Source organism: Gossypium arboreum, chromosome 13 (genome assembly GCF_025698485.1).
Source record: "Gossypium arboreum isolate Shixiya-1 chromosome 13, ASM2569848v2, whole genome shotgun sequence".
Taxonomy (NCBI): domain Eukaryota; kingdom Viridiplantae; phylum Streptophyta; class Magnoliopsida; order Malvales; family Malvaceae; genus Gossypium; species Gossypium arboreum.
In genome coordinates, this window is record NC_069082.1 from 125,539,982 (window position 1) to 125,566,186 (window position 26,205).

At 31.0% G+C, this 26,205-nt stretch overlaps 2 protein-coding genes across 3 annotated transcripts; both read left to right on the forward strand.

Annotated features, from left to right (window-relative positions):
• Nucleotides 1–11,699: 11,699 nt before the first annotated feature.
• On the forward strand, nucleotides 11,700–18,276 carry LOC108461660 (uncharacterized). The gene is made up of 10 exons (XM_053024620.1): nucleotides 11,700–12,019; nucleotides 12,105–12,172; nucleotides 12,264–12,325; nucleotides 12,449–12,598; nucleotides 12,898–13,074; nucleotides 13,622–13,834; nucleotides 14,510–16,054; nucleotides 16,603–16,697; nucleotides 16,797–16,866; nucleotides 17,470–18,276. Exons 1-10 carry the CDS (start codon nucleotides 11,811–11,813, stop codon nucleotides 18,163–18,165), a joined length of 3,285 nt encoding a protein of 1,094 aa, XP_052880580.1. The 5' UTR covers nucleotides 11,700–11,810; the 3' UTR covers nucleotides 18,166–18,276.
• A 360-nt stretch (nucleotides 18,277–18,636) lies between these two features.
• On the forward strand, nucleotides 18,637–25,303 carry LOC108464125 (uncharacterized). 2 transcript variants are annotated; one of them, XM_053024434.1, is made up of 7 exons: nucleotides 18,643–19,189; nucleotides 20,169–20,282; nucleotides 21,400–21,582; nucleotides 21,675–21,761; nucleotides 21,850–21,921; nucleotides 22,968–24,834; nucleotides 24,975–25,303. In XM_053024434.1, the coding sequence occupies exons 1-7, from the start codon at nucleotides 19,001–19,003 to the stop codon at nucleotides 25,043–25,045; spliced, it is 2,583 nt and encodes an 860-aa protein (XP_052880394.1). In that variant the 5' UTR covers nucleotides 18,643–19,000; the 3' UTR covers nucleotides 25,046–25,303. The 2 variants fall into 2 exon arrangements, with proteins under 2 accessions (XP_017619718.1, XP_052880394.1); XM_017764229.2 differs by having other exon boundaries at nucleotides 18,637–19,189; nucleotides 22,968–25,303.
• The last annotated feature ends 902 nt before the right edge of the window (nucleotides 25,304–26,205 follow it).

Here is a 26,205-nt window from a genome sequence, read left to right on the forward strand (position 1 = left end):
TAAAAAATCATTATACCTTTTAAAAATAAAATATAAAGAAACTAAACACATCATAATTTCTTACCAAATAAAAACACATTTTATCATCAATATACCAAATAGTAATATTTTTAAAATTTTAATAATAAAAAAACATTAATGAATATAGTGCCGACTACTCTTAAAATGAAATTTTTTATTTAAACCCTTAATAATTTATAAAATTTTAATTTAATAATAGTAAAATTATATTTTAACCTCTTAAAATGATAAAATTTTAATTTAATATTTTAAAATTATAAAAATATAAACTATTAAAATAATTAAATTATATTTTTATTATCGTACAAATATACAATTTTAACCCTAACTCTTAAAAAAAATTAACTCCGCCACTGAAAATAATTTGTAAACCTTTGTAAAATTATAAAGCTGAAAACGATTTGTTTGATTACGCTTTACCATAACGTGGAGAATTATCTTAACATTATTCTTTTTATATTTTTTGTTAAATTAATGAGCGGCTGGGATGCATATTGCCGGATCTAACGGTGGATGTTACCCTAGTGGGGACAAACACGTGGGCCCACTTTAGATCTGTCCACACATTTGGGACTAATTAATCGCCCACGCGCTTTGACGGCTGCTAAGGTTTCTATTTCGAATTCCGAATCCGGTGACAAAGTCATCGGGATTTATTACAAAGGGTAAAGTGTAAAAATGGTCACCAAACTATTAACTTTGTTCTATTTCAATCATTCAACTATTTTTCTTTTTAATTTAGTCACTAAACTTTTTGAAATTATATATTTTAGTTAATTCTCCCTTTAGTTGTTGTTAGTTGCGTGATGGTAAGCTGACGTGGACTTTTTTATTGGTCTAATTAATAATAAATTTAACTCTCAATGTCTATAAAGCTTATCATTTTAGTTAAAATTCTAAAAAAATTAATAAATTTAGCCCTAAAATTTACAAAATTACAAATAAATTTAACATATATTGTTTTAAAATTTGACATTTACTATTTAATTCTTTCAAATTCATGTCATTTAGGACTTATCGTTGTTGGCGAAATACGAAGCTTAAAGTCATTGAGTATCCAAGTTTAAGTCCCATTATACATAGTTGTCATGTGTGAATTTTTATCCTTAATTATCCGTCCATTTGTGTTCTATATTAGTTTTGATTCAACTTTAGTTGCTTGGACATGTACTTGTGGTTATATCGTGTTTGTACTTAGTAAACTCTCAAAAATATAATACAAGGACTAAATAGATGAGTTCAATAATACAAGAGACCTATCAAGTAATTTCACCGTTTTTATGATTAATTCCAAAAAAAAGGGAGCGTGAGATACACATAATAATGAAACATGCATAGTTGGGGGATTGAAAGAAAGATAAAGCAAGAATCAAATGTGAAATTAAAAATGAAATTAAGGGCGAAATGAGAAATAATTGAGGTTGATGAACAAAGAGGGAAAAAAAGAAGGATCACATGGAGGCATGTGAGACCGACCCCACCGACCACCGTAGCAATTTTTGCAAAACGTTGGTGGTGGTGGTGGTGGTGGTAAATGACAATAGAGCCCGTTTTTCCTGGGGGGAGAGCTCACTTTGTCGGGTCCCCGACATTTTCTATTTGTAACCATTTGCCAACTTCCTGGAACATTCAATCTTTAGACAATTGTGGTTTTCGAGGCTTATGTTTAATGGCAAGATTCAACTTTCGAAACTTTGGAATTTCAGCTTTTTCAAGTTTCTTCTTTTGTAATGTATGGGTGAAGTTTAGAGATTTTATAGTGGGATCGAAATTGAGTTCTGAACTTTTTGGGGGGTTAAAATAGAAATTTTACCATTTTATTAAGGTTAAAATATTTAGAAGTATTTATGCTATCTATTGCTTTGTAAATTTCAAAATTCAGGTCAAATTATTAATATTGTTAAAATTATTTTGTTAAATTCAGGTTTATTTATGTGGCTACCATGTGATTTTTTTTTTAAACTTCTACACGTCATATCGATAAATTTAACAAAAAATAACATTGTTAACAACTAAACTTGAATTTTGAAATCTAAAAAGTAAAAATGTTAAATTCTTAGAAATAAAAGTACAAAGGCTAGATTTCAAATTTGTGAAGCATAGAGGGACTTATGATATATTTTAACCCTTTATTAATTATAACATTGTAAAATTAAAGGTCTAAAAGGCAATATCATTAAATATAAATGATCCAAAGCCATTCCCAACCCTCTTAGGGTGTATTGGGGCAAAAAAATTAGAGAATTTTAAGAGAGGATTTTAATAACTCAATATTTTTTTCCAAATTCCACCTAACTAGGAGTCCTTTTAAAATTCCTCGTAATTTTATTTGATTCAATACACATAGTTTCACTATAAGATAAAAAGTTTAAACTTCAAAAATCATTTTTATTTAATTATAAATATATTTTCTTTATTATAATTATTTATAAACTTTTACAAATATAATGATATCCATATTATTCATATTGAATATTTTATATTGTTTATATTTAATATAATTATTTTTAATTTGTAAAATTTCAATAACCTAACCTAAATTAATTATGTATCCAAACAAAGCAATTACAAATCTTATAATTTTGAATTGATGAATACTAGTGTTTTAAAAATCTTAAAATTTTTAAAATTATTCATTCAAACACACTCTTAATGTCACTGGGCTTGATAAAGGGCTTGGCCAATGCAAAATTTTAGGCCTATTTTCTGAGTCCAGGTTTGACGAATCCAAAAATGGGCCTAAAATCTATTCAAGCCTAAACCAGATTAAAATTGCTAAACCTGAGCTCGACTTGGCCCGTCTGTATTAAAATTTCTATATTATTTTTATATAAAAACAAATTTAAAAATATAATACATTAAATAAAATAAAAATATTAAAATAAATGTTACTCAACAAATTGAAAACACATTAAAAATAAATTTTTATTCTTAAATAACACTAAGATAGTTGCAACTTAGCAAGTAAATACATCTAAGTAATAGCAAAATTAACAATAAAACAAGAGTTATAAAATATCTAAACAATAACAATAAAATAGCAAAACAACTGCAAAAAGCAACAAACAACAGTTTAGGTTGATTAGGGTGGGCCCAGGCCAAAAAAAAAAGCCTACCCGAGGCCAGACTCGTTTAGAAAACGGGTCTTTTTTTTGTCCAAATCTATTTTCTGGGCCTATATTTTGCCCAAATCCTCCTACTTTTCGAGCGAGCCTTTATATCTAAATGGATGGCCCGTCCCATGATCATTTCCAAGTGCCACCCTTGTGTAGATTTTTGGTCTAAATTTATTATAGTTTAAATATTGTCATGTGTGGATTTTGTTCAAATTACTTTTAATATAAGTTTAGATATATTTAATTATTAATCTAATCATACTTTGTTATAATTATTCAAATTTATTAATTGTAATTGTAATCTCTTTAAAAAATGATAAATAATTGATGGATTTAATTGGAAAATCAAAAACAATTTAAATAATATCGACAAAGATTTAATCCCTTTGCAAGGGTGGTTAGTATGAGATAAATTACTTTTTGAGTTAATTATTTAATTCACTATATTTGTAATGATAGATTTTATTAAAATTGTTATAATTTTTAAATAATTTTAGTAAATTAAATAAATATATTTCATAAAAATATAATTTTATACAATATAAATGAATTTGTACAAACACTAATCAAACATATTCGTGTTGTCATGTTTAGGGATTTGAGTGTAAATATCAATGCTTGCAAATATTTTTAAAGTTTAGTAACAAGAAAATGGCAACCATGGTTGAAATGGATTTTGATTCGAAACTTGAAAACTTGAATTTGACACAATCATAAAAGTTAATAAACTAAATCCAAAAAATGAACCGAACAATAAATTATTTAAATTTAAACTCGGGATGATCTAAATTCAAAATAATCAAAACCCTAAATGACTTATATACTCGTACTCAAAATGAGTTAAACAGAGATAACCCAACTCATAAACCTGATAAACTTGAATGATCCAAACCTAAATTAATTGAATAACTTTTAAATCCAAATTTATCCAACCTATGTTAGTTCGTTCTAAATCAATTTGACTCGTCCAATTGACAGACCTAATTTTAATCTATGTAGACTTCTAGTAAGAGAAACTAGTTATCCCCTCTACACTTCGAGTAAACAGATAATCATTTGTACAAATTAAATTAAATTAAAAACAATTTTTTTAAAGAAAATATCAAACTTTTTAATAAATCAAATGACAGATGGTTGTGCTAGGTATACATTATTCCAAGTCAAAATATAGTTATGGTCTCTCTACACTTTAAATTAACATAAATTGGTTAATGTACATAATATCACTAGTTAGTCGAGATAGTAAACACCCTTAATTATTCCAATTAAAATATTGTGATTCAGTTTTTTTCTTAAAATTTCCTATTCCAATTTATCATGCCCAAAAAAAAATTTAGTGTTAGAAAGTAATTTTTAAAAGAAATTCATGTCATCATTTTGTCGAAATAGTTAACAATGTTAACTGTTTGGACTAAATAATGCAATTTCATCGCTATGTTATAAAGATTAAATACCAAATGTGATCATAGTAAGGATCAAAACTGCAATTTCACCATTATGTTATATTGATTAAAAAAGGGAGAGATAAGACAACATTTCCTTGAACTTGTCAAAATTTCCCAACTTGGTTCCTAAATTTTTTTTGTCCATGTTAGTCCCTGAATCTGGCAAGTTTTCCTATTTTTGATCCATATAATGACATGACACTTTGAGATTATACCACATCAATATCTAATATTTTATGTAAAAATATAACTTTTTAAGTTATAACGTACGCAATATCATAGTATCACATTATTACATGGACAAAAACAAAGAAAATTTATCAAATTTTGGATAAAAAAAGTTGCAAGAATTAAATTGAAAAAGAATTGCTAAATGTGATGACTAAAGGGCCCCTTTAAATAGACAATACGTTTAATTACGGTTAGTATAAAAACAACAATAATAATAAAATTAAATATTATAACGATACTGTAACATAAAAAAAAACTCAACGTATGGCATTAAAAATTTAAAGTAACCCTAAATGTTAGATTTATAGAAAGAGAAGGGAGGTGATATAGATTAACATTTCTCAACTCACATTACACATCGGTGAGTTGACGTGGGTACATGTTTGAATTAGCTGGCAAACTCCAAGTAAACAAATTTAGGCCCCATCTTTTTTTCAATTAAACATTTCAATTTTTTATTTGTGATTTGATATTTGACCAATATAATCACTTGCTTTTTAAATTGCTTGTTTGGCACCCTTATAAATTAATGTTGTGGAAGAGATGATATGCAGCTTTCGGTGACTAAGTGGGATTGGCTACTATAAAAGAATGAAAAAGATGGCCCTTAAAAGTTGTGGCAAAAATAATATATATGAAAGTAATTAACTATAAATTTTATTACAAATTTTGATCATATATGTTTTTATACAATATTTATAATTATTCGTAGTTATTCTATATATACTCATAATTAAGAGGATAATGTGCTTCAACACACTCGAACTCATAACTACATTGACAATAATATTTATACCAATCGATAATTTCATTATAAAATAGTATATAAGATAGTAATTAACTGTAAATTATTATTATTTTAATAATTTCATTATAAGTTTTGATTATATTTACTATTTTTTATATAATATTTGGAACTGTTTATAGCTCATCATCTTCAATCCATAAATAAGAGAATAATGTAGTTTCCTACATTAACAACAATATTTATACCAATCGAATTAAATCTCAATCGAGAAAACTGAAATTTTTATATTTTTCTTGCAAACCATCACAGAAATCCTTATCCATAAAAGATGATAATTGAGTCCAAAACACTTTTTTACTAAATGTTGTATACATAAAATCAAGGAATTGACACCACCCAAAATCTCTCCACAGTAATGTCGGCAATACGATTTCATGCATTTTGAAAATATTGGGTTATGCAAAGTTTGGTTAAAATGGAATTATTCAATTAGTTGGATTGATTATTGAAGTTAGATCAATCAAGGTTTGTTAAATGATTTTTAAAATGTCGAAGTAATTAATAATAAATGTTAGGAATAAAAATTAAATTTATATATGAATTATGCTTCAATTTGTGATTTGGTATATGAATTTTGATTTGGTGTAACTATACACATGAAATTTAAAGGAATAATATATGATTTGGCCCCTCAAATTCTCTATTTGTACATAGTTGGTCCCTAAACTTTTTCTTTGGACCTAATTGGTCCCTGAATTTGTATTCCATGATGATACACTGTTAGTTTGTGCTAATGAAACACTGCTAGCCAATCTGATGATGCAATGTGACAGCCTCTTAGAACGCCACATGAAAAATGTAAATATAATTTTCAATTTATTTAATTTGTGTTTGCCATGTGACAACCTCTCAAGATATCATGTGGTACCAAAAGATTGGCTAACAGTGCCATGTCAACACAAACTAATGGCGTTAGGGCAAAGGTACCAATTTGGTTGACGGAATACAAATTCAAGGACGAAGGACCAACTAGGTACAAATGGACAAATCCAAGGGCCAAATTAGATATTATCCCAAACTTAAATTATGGTTCATATGTATGTATACATGAAACTTTAATTTTGATTCAATTGTACACATTAAAAAAAATGGATACATAAATTATTTTCATATCGGATTAATATAATCGTAGTGTATGCAATATATCAACATAAAATTGTGCTAATTTGATAATGTTATTAATAAATTGTGAAAATTGAATTAAATCAGTGTTTCGTATATAAAATCACACAAAATTAAAGTTCATATATGATATTACACATTAGATCAAAGTTCATGTACAATTTAGATATTTACCTCTAAATATTAAATGGTTAAAATATGCTCCAATCCTTGTACTATTTGTACATTTGGAATTTAGTCCATTGACTTTTATTTCCAGGAATTTAGCCATTCTACTTTTTAGATTCCAAAATTTTCAGATTGTTAACATCGTTAAAATCCTTCTGTTAAATTTATTGGTGTAATATTTTGAAATTAAAAAATACTTGCGTAGTAACTATGTAATGAAAAAGAATGGTATTTTAATGAATTTTAATTTAACAAAACAATTTAAATTGTGTCAACAATTAAACTTTCATTTTAATTCTAAAAAGTAGAAGGATTAGTTTCATTAAAATAAAAGTAAATAGACAAAATTTCAAATGCATACAAAATACGAAAACTTAGACTATATTTTAACTACATTAAATATATAAGCCCAATAGACCTCTAAATTTTGAATCCAGATTGAATATAATGGTGGACCAAAAAAAAAAACATATAAAATATCTAATAATAATTTGATTAACAATTAAATATTAAAATATTTATTCCGTTTAGTTAATACCCAAAATCGAATTAATCATTTGGAACCATACAAAAGATAATATAAAGTGGTAGCTTTATTTCAAAGCTATTGGAATTTGATTTTATATAGCCTCATCATTTGGCATGTATTAGTACATCAAATATTTGTCACTATTTTGCATGATTGATGTGAAAGTGATAAATTAAGGTTCATACATTTTTAAGGACTTTGTTTTTCATTTTCTTCCAGTTGTAGAAAATGGTTAAATTATTGGTGAGCCCCATATTAGTCCCACTTTTTTGGGGTTTAGCAATATGAAACTTGGTTAATTTTTGAAATATTTTCAATTTAGGGTCTGTTTGATTAACCATTAAAGGAAATTATAGTATTTGAAAATTAATATTTTCAGTAATTTAAAATTTTAAATGCATTTGATAGTTAAAAATAAAAATTATTTGCAAGATTTTCATTAAAAATATTAAAAATAATAAGGAGATAAGAGCTACTTATCACTTGCTAAACAACACCTTAGTTAATTTTTCTAAGGGATAAATATCTAAATCATATATGAACTTTGATTTAATGTGTAACTTAATACATGAACTTGACTTGGTGCAATTATATATATGAAACTTTAATTACAATGCAAATGTATACATAAAACTTTAATTTTAACTCAATTGCACATATTTAAAGAAATAAAGACATTATTTTGTTATTTTATATTGGATAAGTATAACTGTTCAAGTATGCAATATCTGAGATGTGATGACGGGTTAGCTATTTGTGAAAATCGAATTAAATCAATGTTTCATGTATAAAATTACATAAAATCAAATTTCATGTATAACATTACATATTGGCTCAAAATTCATGTATAGTTTTAAGCTTTATCCCTTTTAATAATAATTTTAAAAGATAATATTTATTAAGTTCAAATTTCAAATATATAAATATTAGTTTTTTTAAAGCACTAGCTTACTATTTACATAAATTATTTAGAATATAAAATATTTGAAATATTTTAAACATATTACATGCATAAATTTTGCAAGAAAAATATTAAAATTTAAATACTATTAAAAACAATTTTATATTTAAAAGATGTTTTTATAAGAATTTGTTTTTAAAAATATGTTGTTATACCTTATTGTTGCATGTTATTATATTGTTTTTTTATGTTATAGATTTTAATTTTAATTTTAATTATATTTAATACATGAGGTTGAAATTTGTTTATTATTTAAAATATTATTATTTTTATAAAAATTATATTTAAAAAAATCACTTTAAATATAATTAAAATTTATTTTAAAATTTAAAGAATTAACATATAACTTGAAATTCTGCTCTCCCACCTTCTTTTATATTATATATAATTTGAAATTCATTCTCCTATTTTATATGATCATAATTTAACCTTTGATGTTCTTTTTTTAATGAAAAATTTGATCACCTTTATAAGTTATACCATGGCAAAGATAGGCGGGCCAACGTCCAACGAAGAGGAGGAAGAAGAAAAGGCAAAGTTGGTTCACACGTGTAAGAGGATGGGGACAATTGCATGAAAAAAGTATGTACTGAGTTGTCAGTATAACACTGACGCTATGTAATTGTTCTTAACACATAAATCAAGAAAACATGCCCGACACGATTGAAGTTCCTTTGTCCATTTGATTTAACCCACAACTTTGTCTTTCCCCCTTTTCCGAATTTCTTGTCCTTTTCTCTATCCTCATTCTTTTTTTAATATATATTTTTTACATTTAACTTTTTATCTTTTAGAAATAATAAGATCATAAGTTACAAAATACAAATATAATGTAAAAATAATTTAAATATGTTATAATACCAAAAATCATTAAGTATTTAGTTGACATAAATATCAAGTTCGATGTTTTAAAAATTTTATTTTTACACACATAATTTCGAGTTAAATATAAAAAATTTTGAAACACATAATTTGGATTTAATGATTTTTGAGAATTGCTCTTGAATCAATAAAGTCTATTTTAAAGTTATGGAAACTTAATTGATATTGAAATCATGGTTGGAGACACTTTGGATCCAAGGGTCTTCCGATACTTGATTTTGAATAGTAAACTTTATCTCAATTGTATTGACGCATTTGGCTTGAGACAGGGCTTGATCCAAATGTCTCTTAAGACTTAATATCAAATGGATGATTTTACTTAGCCTTCCAAACTTGATCTTAAAAAGGATTTAGCCTCTTTCTTTCTTTTTTTTTCAATTTAATAAGATTGGAGAGTAATTTTTCTTCAAAACTGATTTGAGCAAATTTATTCAAGTCTGATCTAACATTATTTTGTATTTTTTCATGTTCTCCAATTTTTTCAAAGATTATCAATGAATTGAAAAGAGCTTATAGTTTTCAAAATCTTCTCTTCATGTTTCGATCCTTAAACTTGTGATGTTGTGAGCTTTTGAAATTGTGTTAAATGATTTGGAAGTGATCTCGTTTTATAGTAATAGATAATCAAGTGAACGGGAGATGGTACAATGTAACCTTTTTATTTTAGTGATCTACAAGGACTAAACTATTTTGTTTAGAGATAAAATAATCATTAATGAATATGGTTTCTATATAACGGAGTTCTAAAATAATTTAATTTATTGTATTTCCATCTAATTTAATTTTATTCAATTATAAATAAACATAATGTTACATCATAAATTCTGATTGGTCCAATTTTTTTCCTTCTACAAATGCCCCTTCAAGACTTAATTGTGTAAACGACTTTTGTTGAGTGTAAATTTTTTTTATCAAATCTTGAATTTTGATTTGCTTCTAATGCCGAAATTCATCTTTGAAACTGTTTTGACCAAATTTAGAAGCTTCAAATGTTGCCATTAAGAATTTTCTTTCTTCATTTGGACTAAACTTGGCGATGAAATCATGTTACCTACGTACTCTTATATTTTGAAGGATTAAGTCATAAAGTAGTTCAAAATCCCTATTGCTGTGTAGTTTAATCTCTTGTTTAGAAGTATTATTTCTTCGATGAACCGTTTAAGTTCATGCTTAGAAGCATAGCATTTTTTTTTTTGGTGAGAAGAAGCATAGCAATTTAAGCTCATACTTAGAAGCATCATGTTTCAAATAAATAGTTTAAGCTTGTGCTTATAAGGATCAACATTTTTTGATGAACAATTTAAGCTCTTATTTAGGAATACCATCATTTTTTTTGTGAAAAATTTATACTCATGTTTAGGAGCAACGTGATAGTTTAAATTTGTGCATGAAAGAATTACTTTTCATTGGCCTCATTGACATATGAATGTCAATAGACTAATTTAATGTAAGTTAGAGTCTTTGTATAACATCAACACTATTCATATTTTCCCAAGCTCGGCCCACATCGAAATATGGACCTTAAAATTTACTTATATCTACGAACAAGTTCGGTCGAATCCTATTTAGCTTTGTCTATTTCATGTTTTTTAAATGATATTTTTATATTTGGTAATTTTATACATATATAATGTTATTTTATTAAAAATTTTAAAATAAATAACTTAACATGATTTTTAATATTTATATTGCAAAATTATATATTTTACTTTTCTTAAGATATAAATAAGTAATATATATAAAAAATTCAATATAAATTAAAAAAATGGTTCAAGTAGTGTTTTATTTTAAATATTCAAGTCTAAACTTGACACAGCTTCTAAACATATATAATATTTTTTTCAAAATATCCCGTAAGCCTATGCACTTGGGCAAATAATTCGGATCTTAAACATATTTGATTCTAACATACCAATTATAAATAAATAAATTAGAAAAGTCTGATGAATTTGCTGTCTACAACTTATAATTCAAATGGTTTAATTCTAGATTTCATCTCTATACTTTAAGAAAATCAAGAAATCAGTCTATTCATTTTAATTTGTTAGAATTTGATCCTCATATTTTTATAAAAATCGTGAAGTTAATTTAATTAGGTAACATTATTAAACCTTGCTATAAAATTAATGACTTGAAATAAACAAATCAACAGTTTATTTACTAAGAAGTGGAAAAATAAGTAATTCAACAATTTATATACATCAAATTAGCAAAAATCAATAGTTTAGTCCATGCATTTACTAACAATTGGACTGATTTATCAGTTTTGTAAAATATAAGGATCTAATTATGACAAGTTAAATATTGAGACTAAATTTTTAATATTGGTATAGTAAAAGGATAAAATTCAAAATTAGACCAATTGAAATTCGCATCCCAAGAAGTCCATTGCCTGTCGCGCCAACACAGTACCACCATTTGGCGCGAAAATTGAAGTGAGTGTAAAAATCCCCAAATAGTAACCTTTTAGGGTTTATTTTTACTTTTCTCACCTCCTTCGATTTCACAATCGACAATCGTTTTGACAATGTCGAGTATCATCAGCAGTCAGATTGAAGAAATCAAAATTTTTATATCATCTAATTCAAAAACAGACCAATCGTTAGGTTATTCAACTCTTTTACACTTCCAAGAACAGTCCAGTGACAGTCCTCCTTCAATCCAAGCCCTAATTCAAAGTTCTCGATGTCTTATTAATTCAATCGTCTCCGATATCCATAATGAAGATGAAGAAATGTAAAACTTAATCCCAGTCCTCCCCCCTCCCCAAATTGAACTTAAAAAAAGAATAATTTTATACTATTTTTTATATTGATTGCAGAGCTGCTCAAGCTTTGAAGTGCTTGGGATTTATGATCTATCACCCTTCTCTCGTTGCTACAATTCCTGGTAATTATTTTTATTTTTAAATATTTTTGAAGTTTTAGTTTATTGTTGATTTATTTGGTTCCTTTTGTTTTTGATGTTGTTACTGTTATAGCTGAAGATGGTAAACGAGTTTTAGAGTCATTGGCTAAACTCATCACGTTTACAAAAATGAAGGTAAATGATTTATCATTAGAACAATGGTATTGTATTTGGTAGGGTTCCAAATTTTTTGTTTTATTAAACTCTTTTGTCACTTTTTTTTAAGTAACTTTTTAGTTGTTTATCTCTTAATTTCAGTCAGTTTGCAACTTAGGCGTGTGGTGTATATCGATGCAACAATTCGATGCGACACTTTTAGCTGCCTGCTTTGATACATTGTTGCAGGCGGTTGTTCATGCCCTTGACAATCCTATTGGTTCATTGTCAACAACGTTCGAGGCCATGCAGGTATTGTTATTTCTTTGGTGGTTTGATGATTCATCAAGGCAGGTTTTTCGTATTACATTGATTTATTAGCAGAGTTAGTCAAGAGACTCATGTACTTATTTATTATTTTGGTAACATCCTGGATTTGCAGGTAAATTGTCCTTCATAGAATGTATCAGAATGATCGATGATATCTGTTGTGGGAAACAGCATGGCATTCATGATACTTTAGTTCAAACTTGAAAGCATGATGGCTAATTTTTGGTCTACTTTAAGTGAGTTTGTCATATGTACTAACTCATCAATGTTACCTGCATTAGGCTGTGGCAAAGTTAGCGGCCCAAATGAGTGAAATGATGCGGGAATCATCACACTTATGGGTTCCTCCTATATATAGAAGACTTCTCAGCATTGATAAGAGAGAGCGGGATATGTCTGAGAGGTGTCTTTTGAAAATTAGGTCTACAATACTTCCTCCTTCAATAAGTCTTTCCAAGGTACATCTAACTGGTATTGTGTTCTACTGCTCTTGTCATTTTTACTGTACATTTTTTTTCTAATGTTGCCCTATTTATTCAAAGAGTGCATATGACAAGCTTTACATAGTGACATGAAAGTTTTTACCCATATCTTGGTATTTTTCCCCCTTATGCTTTATTGACAGAGGTTAATATTTTTGTGCTTTTGCACTTTAGACCAATTTTTTTCATTGTATTCTTTACTATGGTCCATTAACTATTTTTTGAAGTGAATATGTGGAGTGTGCTTTTATGATAAAAACTGCCTTTTAGTTTGCACTTGAACTGCATTTTACAAGAGTAAACACAAATTTTAATTCATTCCATATTTACAAAAACATTTATGTTATGCTTCAAATTCGTTTAATTTAAAAAAACTGACAACATGTTTAGGTCAAATATCATCAGTTCACTTTCCTGCAGTTTCAAGATATAATATCATAAAACTTATTTCAAGGTGTTTTGCAACATTGCATGATTATTATTCTATTATGTTAGATCACTGTGCTTCATCTTTCTCAAGCAGGCTATTATTGAAGACATGAGGGAAAAATTGCTGACAGGGATGAAGGACTGGTTAGACAAGGGTATGAAGGTTCAAACTGTCCAGGCGTGGGGGTGGTTCATCTGCTTCCTAGGATCTGGTGCCTTGAAGAATAGACATCTGGTGAACGATATGTTGAAAGTTCTTGAGCAAACATTTTCAGATCACAACCCACAAGTCCAGATTGCGTCTCTGGTATTACTGATAAAAGTTTACTTTAAAATGTTTTCTTTGAAATGCTAATAATATTTTATCAGTAAACTGGGGAGTACAGAAGCAGGACAAGAAACACTATTCAGCTACGTGACTTATGACATATTTAAACTATCCTGTCTATTTGACAATCTTTTTCAGAAAGCCATATAACTCAAATAAGAACGTGTTCCTTCTCTTGATTTGTTGGTTCACAGTTCACTTGTGATTGCATGTGATATAGACAGATTCCCCCCCCCCCTTTTGACTCTTTGTTCTTAAGAATACTGGTTTTAAGAATGAGTGATTGCCCTTCTTTTATTCTTTGTGGATGCTTAATATGAGAAATCTTGGACTGAATTCTTCTAGAGATCAGGAAGGTCTAACTCTAGGGTTGAACAACTAAACAATACATGTGCAGATAATTGTTCAGCCCAATTCCTATATGCTGGCTCTTTTGTGACTGGGCCAATTTCAAGTTTTGAGATGTTCAAAGTTTGAAGGGGATTGAATTGTATAATATTAATGGGCGATGTGTCCTTAAGCATGATTTGGGGTATTTCAGGATCAAGCAACTGTGTTTATTGCCTTTTTACTGATGGCTTTAAAATAAATTCTTTTTGGAAGTATTTGTGGCATGTTGAACATCATTGCAAGGATTGTGTCTTAATTTTGCAGGTTGCTTGGCAAGGTCTTATTGATGCCCTGGTTCATCCTCAAATACTGTCTTGCAAGAAGAACAGAATTCAACAATTGCAAACGTCACCAGGAAAAAGTAGTGAACTGGTGTTAAATGGATTTTCAAAAAGCTTAAAGCTCGCTATGGCACCTCTAATAGGGATCATTTCAAGTAAATGTGACGTTTCTGTTCTCTTGTCCTGCCTAAACACATGGTGTTATCTTCTACATAAACTTGATATCTTCGTCAACTCTCCGTCAGTAATTAACGTGGTACTGGATCCTATGTTTCAAGCAATTTTTAAGATAGGACCAGATAGTAAAAGTATTCGGTTATGGAATTTCTGCCTTGATTTGCTTGAAGATTGTATATCAACAAAGTGTTCAGATTTGAACTCTGATCCAAAGAACCAGGTAAACCTTCATCTTTCTGCTAGAACCTTCATTCCTGGGTCTGGCAGGTATTCATGGAATCAATATCCTATTAAATGGTTGCCTTGGGATCTTAGTCAGTTGGATTTCTACTTAAAGATGATTAGTATTATTATTACTCATGTGGCAACAGCAACAGCTGCCCCTGAAAGTAAAAAATCAGTGTGTGATGCAGCTGTCAGGATATTTAGATTTGTTTTAAAGGGTGTGCAAATGGAGTTTAGAAATCCATCAAATAATTATGATAACATTATGTTCTGTTTGAACACGATATTAAGTTTCATGAAGAAATTAGGCGAAGATGCTAGTTCAGATGGTGGTGGTGACTTATTTAATACTTTCCTTTATTTAATAGAGGCCACCATGGAGGAGTTAGAACCGTCTATTATGGAATCCCCTCTTTACAAGGTGGCTTTAGACATCAGTTATGTTGGCAGTCTGGATTCAGTTAAACATTCAAAAATACCGCATCGATGTTCTTTTATGGATATGTTTTCACCTATGGTCTATCTAACTGTACTCTACCTTGGTTTGGTGGTTCAATTAACTCTAAATACACCTGAGATGGAATTGATTTTACAGAGGTTTCAAAGATTTTATAAGTTTGTACTGTCTTCTGATGATCCCCTGGAAAGTTTTCTTGCTTCTGTTGGTTTTTTGTATGCGCACATGGGTTTTAAGTACATGGAGATATGGATGGTGATGGTGACTTGTCTGAATGGCTGTATTGATGGTATGAAGGATCTCTCTCTATTCAAAACAGATTCTGACAATTCGTTTTATAGGGCCATATGCCATCTCTTATCATATCCATTCATTTTGTTCTCTTGTGCTAAGAAAGATATAACCCTGTTGAGAGCTAGCAATTCCCCGAAAGAATCTTTTGTTTTATCAGAGAGAAAACTTGAACAGGCTATTGAGGTTTGGAAGTCCTTATATGGTTCTGTTTGTGTTGCATGCTTGAAGTCTTCTGCTACAAACACTTTCAGTCATGATCTGTGTGCAATGTTAAATTCATGTTTCGGTGGAAACGGTAGCATGTTTCAGTATAATAGTGAGCTTGGTTACAAGGATCTGGAGCTTGCTTGCCTTTCTTTCTCTGGAAAGGTTTTGGTATGTATTTTGGAACAGAAACTGGCTTCAGATACAATCGGCAGAGAATGTGTTGGCGTCTGCAATGAATCCAGTGGCATTAATAATATTTTCGTATTTGCTTCCAGGTAAATTAGAACATTTAAAACTGTTGATGTTCCTAAAGCCTTCATTAACCTGCACTAACTTCACAATCTAACTTCTTTTGTAGTTGAATTTCTCAGCAATTTTGCTGGATCTTCAGATAGCTCTTTTGGGAGATTTTGTCTCATGTTTTCCATCCCGATTTTCCTTTTCAAATTAAAGAGTGCATCATTTTTATGGATGAAAAGTTCGAATCTGGAATGGCTACACTAGAATAATCCAACCGGACTATGATCTACACTTGAATTTAGCCAAGTAGTTTATCCAATTTTTTGTGACAAAATCAGAATTGTGCTTGTTGCTTATTCTATTATCAACGATGCACATTTTTCCCCCTAAACTATTACTGACTAGGGTGCTTTCCCTCGTTGCTTAATATGTTGCAGACGATGCACATTTTTTCCCCCTAAACTATTACTGACTAGGGTGCTTTCCCTCGTTGCTTAATATGTTGCAGAGTCATGAAATTCATGTATGTAAACATGGGAAGGGAACCAGCCTCTGGTCTTGTGAGTTCAAGGTAGATCATTCCTCTTGCTTATTTATTCTTCTTATCGAGATTTTTCTTTTATAAATCATTTACATGTTTATATTTCTCTTATGGGAGTGGGTTTTTCAGGGTATTCTCTACGTTGACATGCTTCATTAGTTGCCTTCACTCGAAGCAAGATATTCTTTCATTTTTTGAGGTTTGTATTTTTGCTTTATGTTTATCATTTGACCACTAGCTTGCTGAGGAAAACTTCTTTTATGCTCTCAATATATTGATAAATTATAAAGACCCAACATAATGCACAACCACATTACTTAAATCGATGTAAGCCTTTTAATTCTGAAGTTGAGCAGGTATTATTTTCATTTTCTTTTAACAAATTCTGATGGAACACATGAATGAGGGAAGTACGTACGCTTCAATTATACTGCTTTGCCTTTTCATTTTTCTTTGAGTATTGGTGTTTGACACTCATGCTTGACACATATTTGGACATGGAGATAAGAATATGATCCTCCAAGGGTCCTCGAAATACATGGAAAGCTTAGAACAATGAACATGCTCTTGTTAGACATATACTCATATTTGACACTCGCCCAAATCTGAGCAACATAATGATTCAGAATGAAAAATGATGGTTTGAAGTCCTAGTTTAACGTCGAATCTCTTTTTATTGGAAGGAAATTTTGCTTTTCCTGGCTCTATTCGCCTCCTCAGCATGACTTCTATTTCTTGAACTGTTTTATCTCATGGAATTGGCATTTAGTTGTTTTAATATTGGCTGATACTTATACTGCAGATAATATCCGGTCCGCTGCTTCAATGGTTATCACATCAAGAGATAAAGGATGAAAATGCCAAAGATAAACTCGGAATCCTATGGGCTGAGAGCCTCAATTGTTTACAGAGGAGTCAGCCACTGCCAACTTTCGATTCTTCTTTCCTCAGACTTCAAGCATCCCTCCTCGAGAAAACACTGGATCATCCGAATACCTCCGTTTCTGATCCGACCATAATCTTTTGGAACTCCACATATGGCAAGCAAATCAGCTTGGAATACCCCCAAAATCTACTTCATGTTCTACACAGGTTGTCAAGAAATGGAAGAATAAGCCTCTACAATAGAAGCAAATCATTTGTGGCAAGATGCTCTACGCTAGAACATGACACCGTCACCACCCCATGGTGTTGCAAGATCACCCCAACACAGAAGAGCTCTAAACGAGTCAAGTTAACAGAGGAGGGTATGATTCCCGGATCTAACCAAAACAATAAGCCACCATCAAATTCAAAACGAAAGAGAGTGGAACTAACAGAGCATCAAAAGGAAGTAAGACGAGCGCAGCAAGGAAGGGAGAGGGACTGCAATGGACACGGTCCTGGGGTCCGAACTTATACGAATCTCGACTTTTCGCAGGGAAACCAAGAGTCGCAAGACAGTCAGGGCATTCAAGATTCGGAAGCCATGTTGGAGATGTTGAGAAGAGTTGGATGACTGTTTTCTATTAAGTGATGTTGTATGATAGTTTCACATATTAATTCCCTCCTTGGTATATGTAAATATTAATATAAAATAATATATTTTAATAATTATTATTTTTGAATAGTGATATGAGTTTTTTGGGCAGGTTAAGCTTGGACCTAGGTTTAATTTTTCTAGAATCGAGTTTCAGCCCGACTCATAGAGATTTCTAGTCGAATAGATTGAAGGTTTAATTTTTTGATTGATAGTTAAATTATCAATTCAATATTAATTAAATAAAATAGATAAAACTATTAAAAATTGATAACCGGTTAAACTATCAATTTAAATTATATATTTAAGTTATCAATTTTCGATTCAATTTGTCTAATCAAACATCCCAGCTATGTAGGATCCAATGTGATGATTGACCCTTGAATATTATATTGTACCAAAAGAAATTATTATAATATAAAATCATAAAACGCAACTTCATCATCTTTTATACTCCACCGGACCAGCGTATCACTGCCCACTTCGTCAGTTTAATCATTTTTAGAATCAAAAAAGAAAGGGAAAAAAACCCTCCTTCCCCAATTCGGTCGCCTAGGTTTAATTTTTTGTTCTTTTCGTTTCCATTTTTTTTCTCATTTCTGCATATAACGTTCGTCGATTGTACCCTTTCGCAATTTCTCCGATATTTTTGACGATTTTTTACGAAAAAGATTCTCCCAAATGAGATTTTATTGAAAGTATACGACATTTTCTTGTCACAAGAAACTAGTTTTTTTTTTTTTAAATACTCGAAGTCAGATTTCTCTTGTTAATTTTCAATTTTATTAGTCAGTCCGATTGGTCTGATCTGGTCATGGATTCGCGAGATTCATCATCGTCGTTGGTTCCGAATCGAGATGGCACTGCAGGCGATGATGACGGAGTCCTCTCCGTCACTGCTGCACTCGCTAAAGATGCTGCTCTTTACTTCCAGTCTAGAAAGTTCGCCGAGTGTGTTGATGTCTTGACTGAGCTTAAGACGAAGAAAGAAGGTGATCCCAAGGTGAGTTAATTTAAAATTTGTTTCGTTAGGGGATGCAATTGCCTCCATTCATTCCTTAGCTCTTTTCTGTTTCATTTATTTATTTATTTTAAGTTGGAATTTGAAGTTTGTTTTCTAGTGTTTTGTTCTGTATTTTCTGGCTCACTACTACTTGATTATCAGCTGTTGTGATCGTGTAATCCATAAAACAATTAACTTAATAATCCAATGTTGACTCCATAACTATTAATTATTATTATCTTGCAATTTCACTATTCAAGTTAATAGTTCTATTTTTAATACGTTGTAATCAGTTAACTTGCTTGTGGTGTTTCTAAACTGCACTATCTGGTGTATAGTATATAGGATAATTATCTTATAGTTAATCACCGTGTAGCAAATGTATAGAAGTCACTTGTGGAGTTTTTAGCTGCATCGTTGGTGTCTCTTGTAATCGTTTTGGTAGCATACAAATATAATTGCTATAGTGCAAATTGGTACTTTTAACATTCAGTAGTAGAGTGCAGCATTTAATTTATCATAATGCATTTTTTAGCTTTATCAAATAGTGCATAAATTGTGTCGCTATTAATAAGTTTAGCTGCTGCAGGGTTTTTAGATTGAACCTCTGGTAACATCAGTCTTCTTTTTGATGAAAACTTTATTTTGGTTGAAACTTTAGGCCTTATTGACACCTAATTAGAGGTTATATGAATTATCTATGCCTGGTGAAATTAGAACTGATTTTAATCTCACGAGGTTGATTGTGATTGTACTTTCTTAATCAAATGCTGGTTATAAAAGGTTGTAGTTATGTTCTGAATTTTGTATATGGTTGATATTCTTATGGACCTGTTTGTAGGGGTTCTAATTCTTTCATAAAATACAAAATGTGCTAGTTACCAAAGCTTCACTGCAGTGGCTTTGACGTCTATTATGATTTTATCCATTCTGTTGGTGCAGTCTTAAGATATTTTTGGACCAATTGATGATTCAACAGGTGCTTCATAATATTGCAATAGCAGAGTTTCTTTGGGATGGTTGCTCTGATCCAAAGAAGATGCATGGTTGCTCTGATCCAAAGAAGATGCTTGAAGTCCTTAACAATATCAAGGTACAATGTTCTCTCCCTTCCTCCTCCACTGGTTTTAAATGGCTGTGCACACCCACCAAAATTCTCAATATTAATCTTATACCTTCTGAAAAGAAAGATAGTCCTGATCTGTTCATCAATTTTAATAACTTTGAGGTGTTGTTTCTCCCAGTGTTGTCTAAGTATGTGCCTAGGCACATCTGTGCCTTAGTGGTAGACAACAAAAGCACCTGAATCCCCTTTTGAGCAAGAGGCATTTGATCAGGTGCACTCCTGGTGTGCCTAGGTGTGCTTTTTTGCAGGGCAATAGGCCTAAAAAGGCCCACCTGATTGAAGTTCACTTTAATTTCTATAATTTTCAACTTTTTTCATTAGATGTATTTTACTTGCAACATAATGACCATTCAACAATAGACAATGGCCATAAGGAAATTATGCATACAGACAACACAAATTGCATGTTTTGTAGATAAACTTGACCACACTTTAGAGTTTAGTATATACAATACATACACAAATATAAAAAGCGCACAGCTCCATATTGCACTTGTGTGGGTGCTATTTTTGCACCTTGCACCTTAGGCACTATAAGGATTATAGCATCTTACACCCTTGACAATACTGGATTTCCCCTGATTGGATGGTGGGTGGAGGGATGAACTACAACACATATTATGGGAAAACTTTAAAAAGATAGGGAAAAACAAAAATATTATCTTATAGTACTAGAATGAAATGTTTTTGCTGAAACAAATCTGCTCTGCTTAAATCATAACTCATTTGTGTCTGTTTGTTTTTTGCAATCAACTGATGTCATTTATGGTAGTAATTTGGCGATTTGAACAATGATTAACCTTAGTATGATGTACCATGGTAAATATAGTGGGGAAATTTTTTTATGTATCTGACCCCATTTAATTTGGTCCAGAGACTTTTTGAGCCTCACTTTTGTTTTGTGTATTTGTATCTCACATCTAGTATCAGGTTCCTGTCATTAATTTGTTTTCTTTCTTCCAGTTACTCTAACTAGGAAAAAATAACTTTGAGGAGCTTGATTGCTGTCTGAACTCTGGAGATAAAAGTTTTGTTGTATTGATTTACACAGTATGATATGTTTTATTTGTATGTGTTGATTCAGAAGAGGAGTGAGGAGCTTGCTCATGCATCTGAGGAACAGGTGGAGTCTGGTAGCGATGTTGGAAATAAAGTTACTTCAGGTTCAAAAGAAAGCAGTTCAACTACACATCAAGTTTCTGCTTCACATAGTGCCAGTACTATTTATACTGCTGAATTTGATACCTCTGTCATTTCTCTAAACATAGTATGCCTCTTTCTGTACTTTCCATAGTTCAAAAGCAATAATCTTTTCATTGATGTCTTGGAGTAACATATTTGTTCTGAATTGATCTATAGGCAGTTATTTGGTTCCACCTTCATGAATATGCAAAGGCATTATCAGTTCTTGAACCTCTATATAAAAATATTGAGCCAATAGATGAGGTATCTTATCTTTATATTTCTTTTTCATTAAATTTTCTTTTAATTATTGTTGGATTGTATTAATGTTCCCTTTTTTATTTATTTACAGACAACAGCTCTTCATATCTGCCTCTTGTTGCTGGATGTTTTGCTAGCTAGCTGCGATGCTTCAAAATCTGCAGTAAGTTCTAAATATTTGTGCTGTAATTACATAGAATTGTTTCCAAACTGAAAAACTCCTTGCTAATTTTCCTTGCAATTACTGTAGAGATCACTGTAAGAATAAAATTATAAAAGCTAGCTTCTGTCTTGTGTTTGCACAATTCTTTTAAGCAAGCACTGTTGCTAGAGGATATCAAAGTGCTTGCCGGTTAAGAACATATATATAAGGGGAACTAATTTATTTAAAGGTTCTTTTGTTCCATTGGACACATCCATCAAAAAGGTAACCATCTTCGTTTTGTTCAGGCGTGATTGGATGATTTGAAATGTTTTATTGGATTGAAAAAAACCATAAAAATATGTTCTCCTCGTGATATTTTTATAATTTGGTTGAAATTGTGCCTTTGCTACTATAATTGTTATTAAATATACCATATGAAGATTCTATGTCTAAACTTTGCTGCAATTCAGGTACAAATTCTTCTATAATTGTAGCATTATAAGGAACATGTTCATTTAAACACTTGTTCTTACCACGCTTTTCTCCTTTGTTTCCATCCATTTTGCAGCACTTAAAACCTTTTCAGCATTTTCTGGCTGAATATCCAGAAATTGTCTGCAAATGCCTCTTTAGTTATTAGTGTTTCAAAGTGCTTGGTGCTGAGGCAAGCATAAAATATGTCACAATTCATTGGACAAAAGAAACAGCTGGTGACCTTTGTCTTAAATGATATGTGAATGCTCTTATTTTATGACTTATTTTTTTTCTACTTTTAACCTCACATTCCAAACAATCATATTTATATCTTAACTTGGCAAAAAACTGTTTATGCTTACTTTGTCTTTTTTTCCCAGCCCTGCTTAAAATGTCCGTGAAAGTAATGGATAATTCTTTTTGTTTTGAATGTTGGTCCCAGCCTCTATCACGGAACTTTCAGTGTATCATATTTATGCTGGCCACTGTTGTCCTACATGTTTTTAGTTGCAGGTTTCACCATATTTTGTTTTATTTACAATTATTGTTTGTATCTTTTAATATGCTAAAACAACTTTAATTATGCTCAGGATGTGTTAAATTATTTGGAAAAAGCATTTGGTGTTGGCAATGTGAGCCAAGGGGACAATGGTAACATTTTATTACAACAATCCACGAATCTAGTTGGAAAATTATCCTCAGTTCCGAGCAGCTCATTGGTCTCAGATGTTTCTACTCCGGACTTAGCTGCTAGTGTGAATGCTTCCGAGAATCCACTATCCAGAACTCTATCAGAGGACCCACTGGATGAAATGTTTTCAACACTGGATATTGCTGGACAGAACTTATCACGGTCTGCTGATCTTACATCTCCAAAAGAACTTCCTAGGACCACAGTTGATATATCTACCTTTGGTGTTGATTTGAAGCTTAAGCTGCAACTTTACAAGGTCCGATTTCTGCTTCTAACTCGAAATATAAAGCTAGCAAAGCGTGAAGTCAAGCATGTTACGAATATTGCTCGAGGGAGAGAGTCATCTACAGCTCTCCTCTTGAAAGCCCAGCTTGAGTATGCTCGTGGAAACCACAGAAAAGCCATCAAGTTGTTGATGGCATCAACTAACATGACAGATGCAGCAATTTCGAACATGTTTAACAATAATCTTGGCTGCATTTACTATAAACTCGGGAAGTATCATACGTCCGCAGTGTTCTTTTCCAAGGCCCTCAGTAATTGTTCATCTCTTCAGAAGAAGAAACCTCTAAAGCTATTTACATTCTCACAGGATAAATCTCTCCACATAACATATAATTGCGGATTGCAATATTTGGCCTGTGGGAAACCAATAATTGCCGCACGCTGTTTCCAGAAGGCAAGTTTGATTTTCTACAAAAGACCTCTCTTGTGGCTTCGGCTTGCTGAATGCTGTCTAATGGCTGTAGAGAAAGGACTTGTAGAAGGAAGTCGGCCTCCATCAAACAGATCAGAAATTAGGGTTGATGTTATTGGAAAGGGTAGGTGGAGGAAACTTCTGATTGATGACGGAATATCCCGAAGCAGACTTGTAGATTCTGTTGGAAAGGATGATTGGACTTTAGGTGGTGATCAGGAGCCTAAGCTTTCCTTACCCCTTGCTCGGCAGTGTCTCTATAATGCATTGCACTTGTTGAATTGTTCTGATTCGAGTCATTTAAAGTCTCTTCTACCTTCCAATTCATCCTTGGAGGAAAATGAATCTAGTGATGGGGCGTCTTCCAAGAACCCAAACCATAAGAGCTTAGTTGGCATAGATTCCAAACCTTCAACTCTGTCAATAGGTCTGGTTAACTCGAATGGGGATTTGAAAGAGCCAAAGACAGGAACTAATCAGGAGATGATTCATAATTCCGTTGCCTATTTTGCAGATATTTGCAGAAAAGAAAATCAGATGATGCAGCAAGCTCTTCTAGCTAACCTGGCATACATAGAGTTAGAACTGGAGAATCCATTGAAGGCTCTTTCAGCGGCACGATCTCTCTTAGAACTACCTGGTTGTTCGAGAATCTACATCTTTCTAGGTCATGTCTATGCAGCAGAGGCCCTCTGCTTGCTTAACAAGCCTAAGGAAGCCGCGGAGCATTTGTCCATTTATTTGTCCGGCCCAAATAAGGTTGAATCACCATTCAGTCAAGAAGACTGTGAGCAGTGGCTAGTAGAAAAACCCATCGATTGTGAAGAACCAAACAGAGGAGGAGGAGCAGTAACAGCTGCCAAGAACCCTTCCCCTGAGGGCACGCAGGAATTCATGTTTCTTAAGCCAGAAGAAGCATGTGGAACACTTTACGCAAATCTTGCCGCCTTGTACGCAACACAAGGCGAACTAGATCGTGCCCACCAATTCACAACACAAGCATTATCCCTACTACCCAACAGTACTGAAGCCACCATGACCGCAATTTACATCGATCTTGTGCTCGGTAAGTCACAAGAAGCTCTATCCAAGTTAAAACATTGTAGTCATGTTAGGTTCCTTTCAAGCAATCTACAGTCAAATAAATCCTCCTAATGTTTGTTTGTTTGTTTTTTTTTTTTTTGTGTGGGTGGGTTCTAATTCAAGAAAAAAAAGAACCCAAAGTGGCCTTCATCATTCAGTTGCTAGTTAGCAGGGTAGATCAACAATCCTTTTAGAGGATTTGTATCATATGATATAGTTCAATTCACATAATAAGTGTTTTTTTTCTTAACTTTTTAAATTCATTTTTCCAAATATCTAGGGTTAATATTTCATTGGTGAGGCTGACTGTTTTGGTAAAAGTGCTGAAGCCCACCTTTGAAATTGAGATTGTAGTTCTAATTCAGGGTTTTACTGTGTTTAGGGTTTACTCTTGACATTGACATTGAAAAGTGGAATAGATTTTTCGTTCATTTTGGATTTTGACTCCCAAATCATATCTTATCATTGGGTTGTTTTTTAACCTTGCTTTTGAACTTTCATTTTTGTTCATTTACTCGCATACTCTTAAGTGCTGAGGCGAACTCGAAAATGTTTATGTATAAAAAAAATCAAAACATCTTATAATCTCTGTATCATGATTAAAATTTCATACTATTTGTAATTTTTGTTGTGAACCAAGCTATTACGGGCAGTATCTAAAAATGGTATAATAGCAAATTTAACCTTTAAACTTTATATATTGTGTTAAATTTAATTTTGATGTTAAAAAATTTAACCCTAAGCATTTATATATTGTTTGCTTTGGTTCTTTTGCCAATTTTATTTTTCTCTGTGATCTTTTCACTTTTATCAGCTAAATTAGATTGAAAATATACAAAATAAAAATGAAAATAGAAACATAAAAAATTCTAAGATAGTAACTTTTATTTTCTCAATCTTTTAAAATTAACTCAAAGACACAAAACTGTAAAAGAAATTAGTTGAAGGAAAAAGTTTGGGTACTAATTTGAGACAAAAAAGTTATGAGTACCAATTTGAGAGAAGTGGATAAGTTTAAGAATTAATTTTATATTTAATTATTTTTTTATTTATTTAAAAACTTAGAAGAAATATTTATTAGAAAGAGTTTATGTCTCAAAGTCTTAAAATAAATTTCATTTTATTAAAATAAATTCAAAATCCAAAATACATAAAAAAATTCGAAAATAAAACGAATTATCATGAAAAATCCAAAAAACCACAAAGTAAGGCTGAAACATTTTTCTTTTAGTTACCCATTTTGAAAAGATCAACAGTGTTAGAAAAGAAAAATTGAAAGTGGAAATTTTTTTTTTCACTATTAAATAAAAATGGTATGGCAGTCACTTTGGTTAGCATTGGAACGAATTATCAG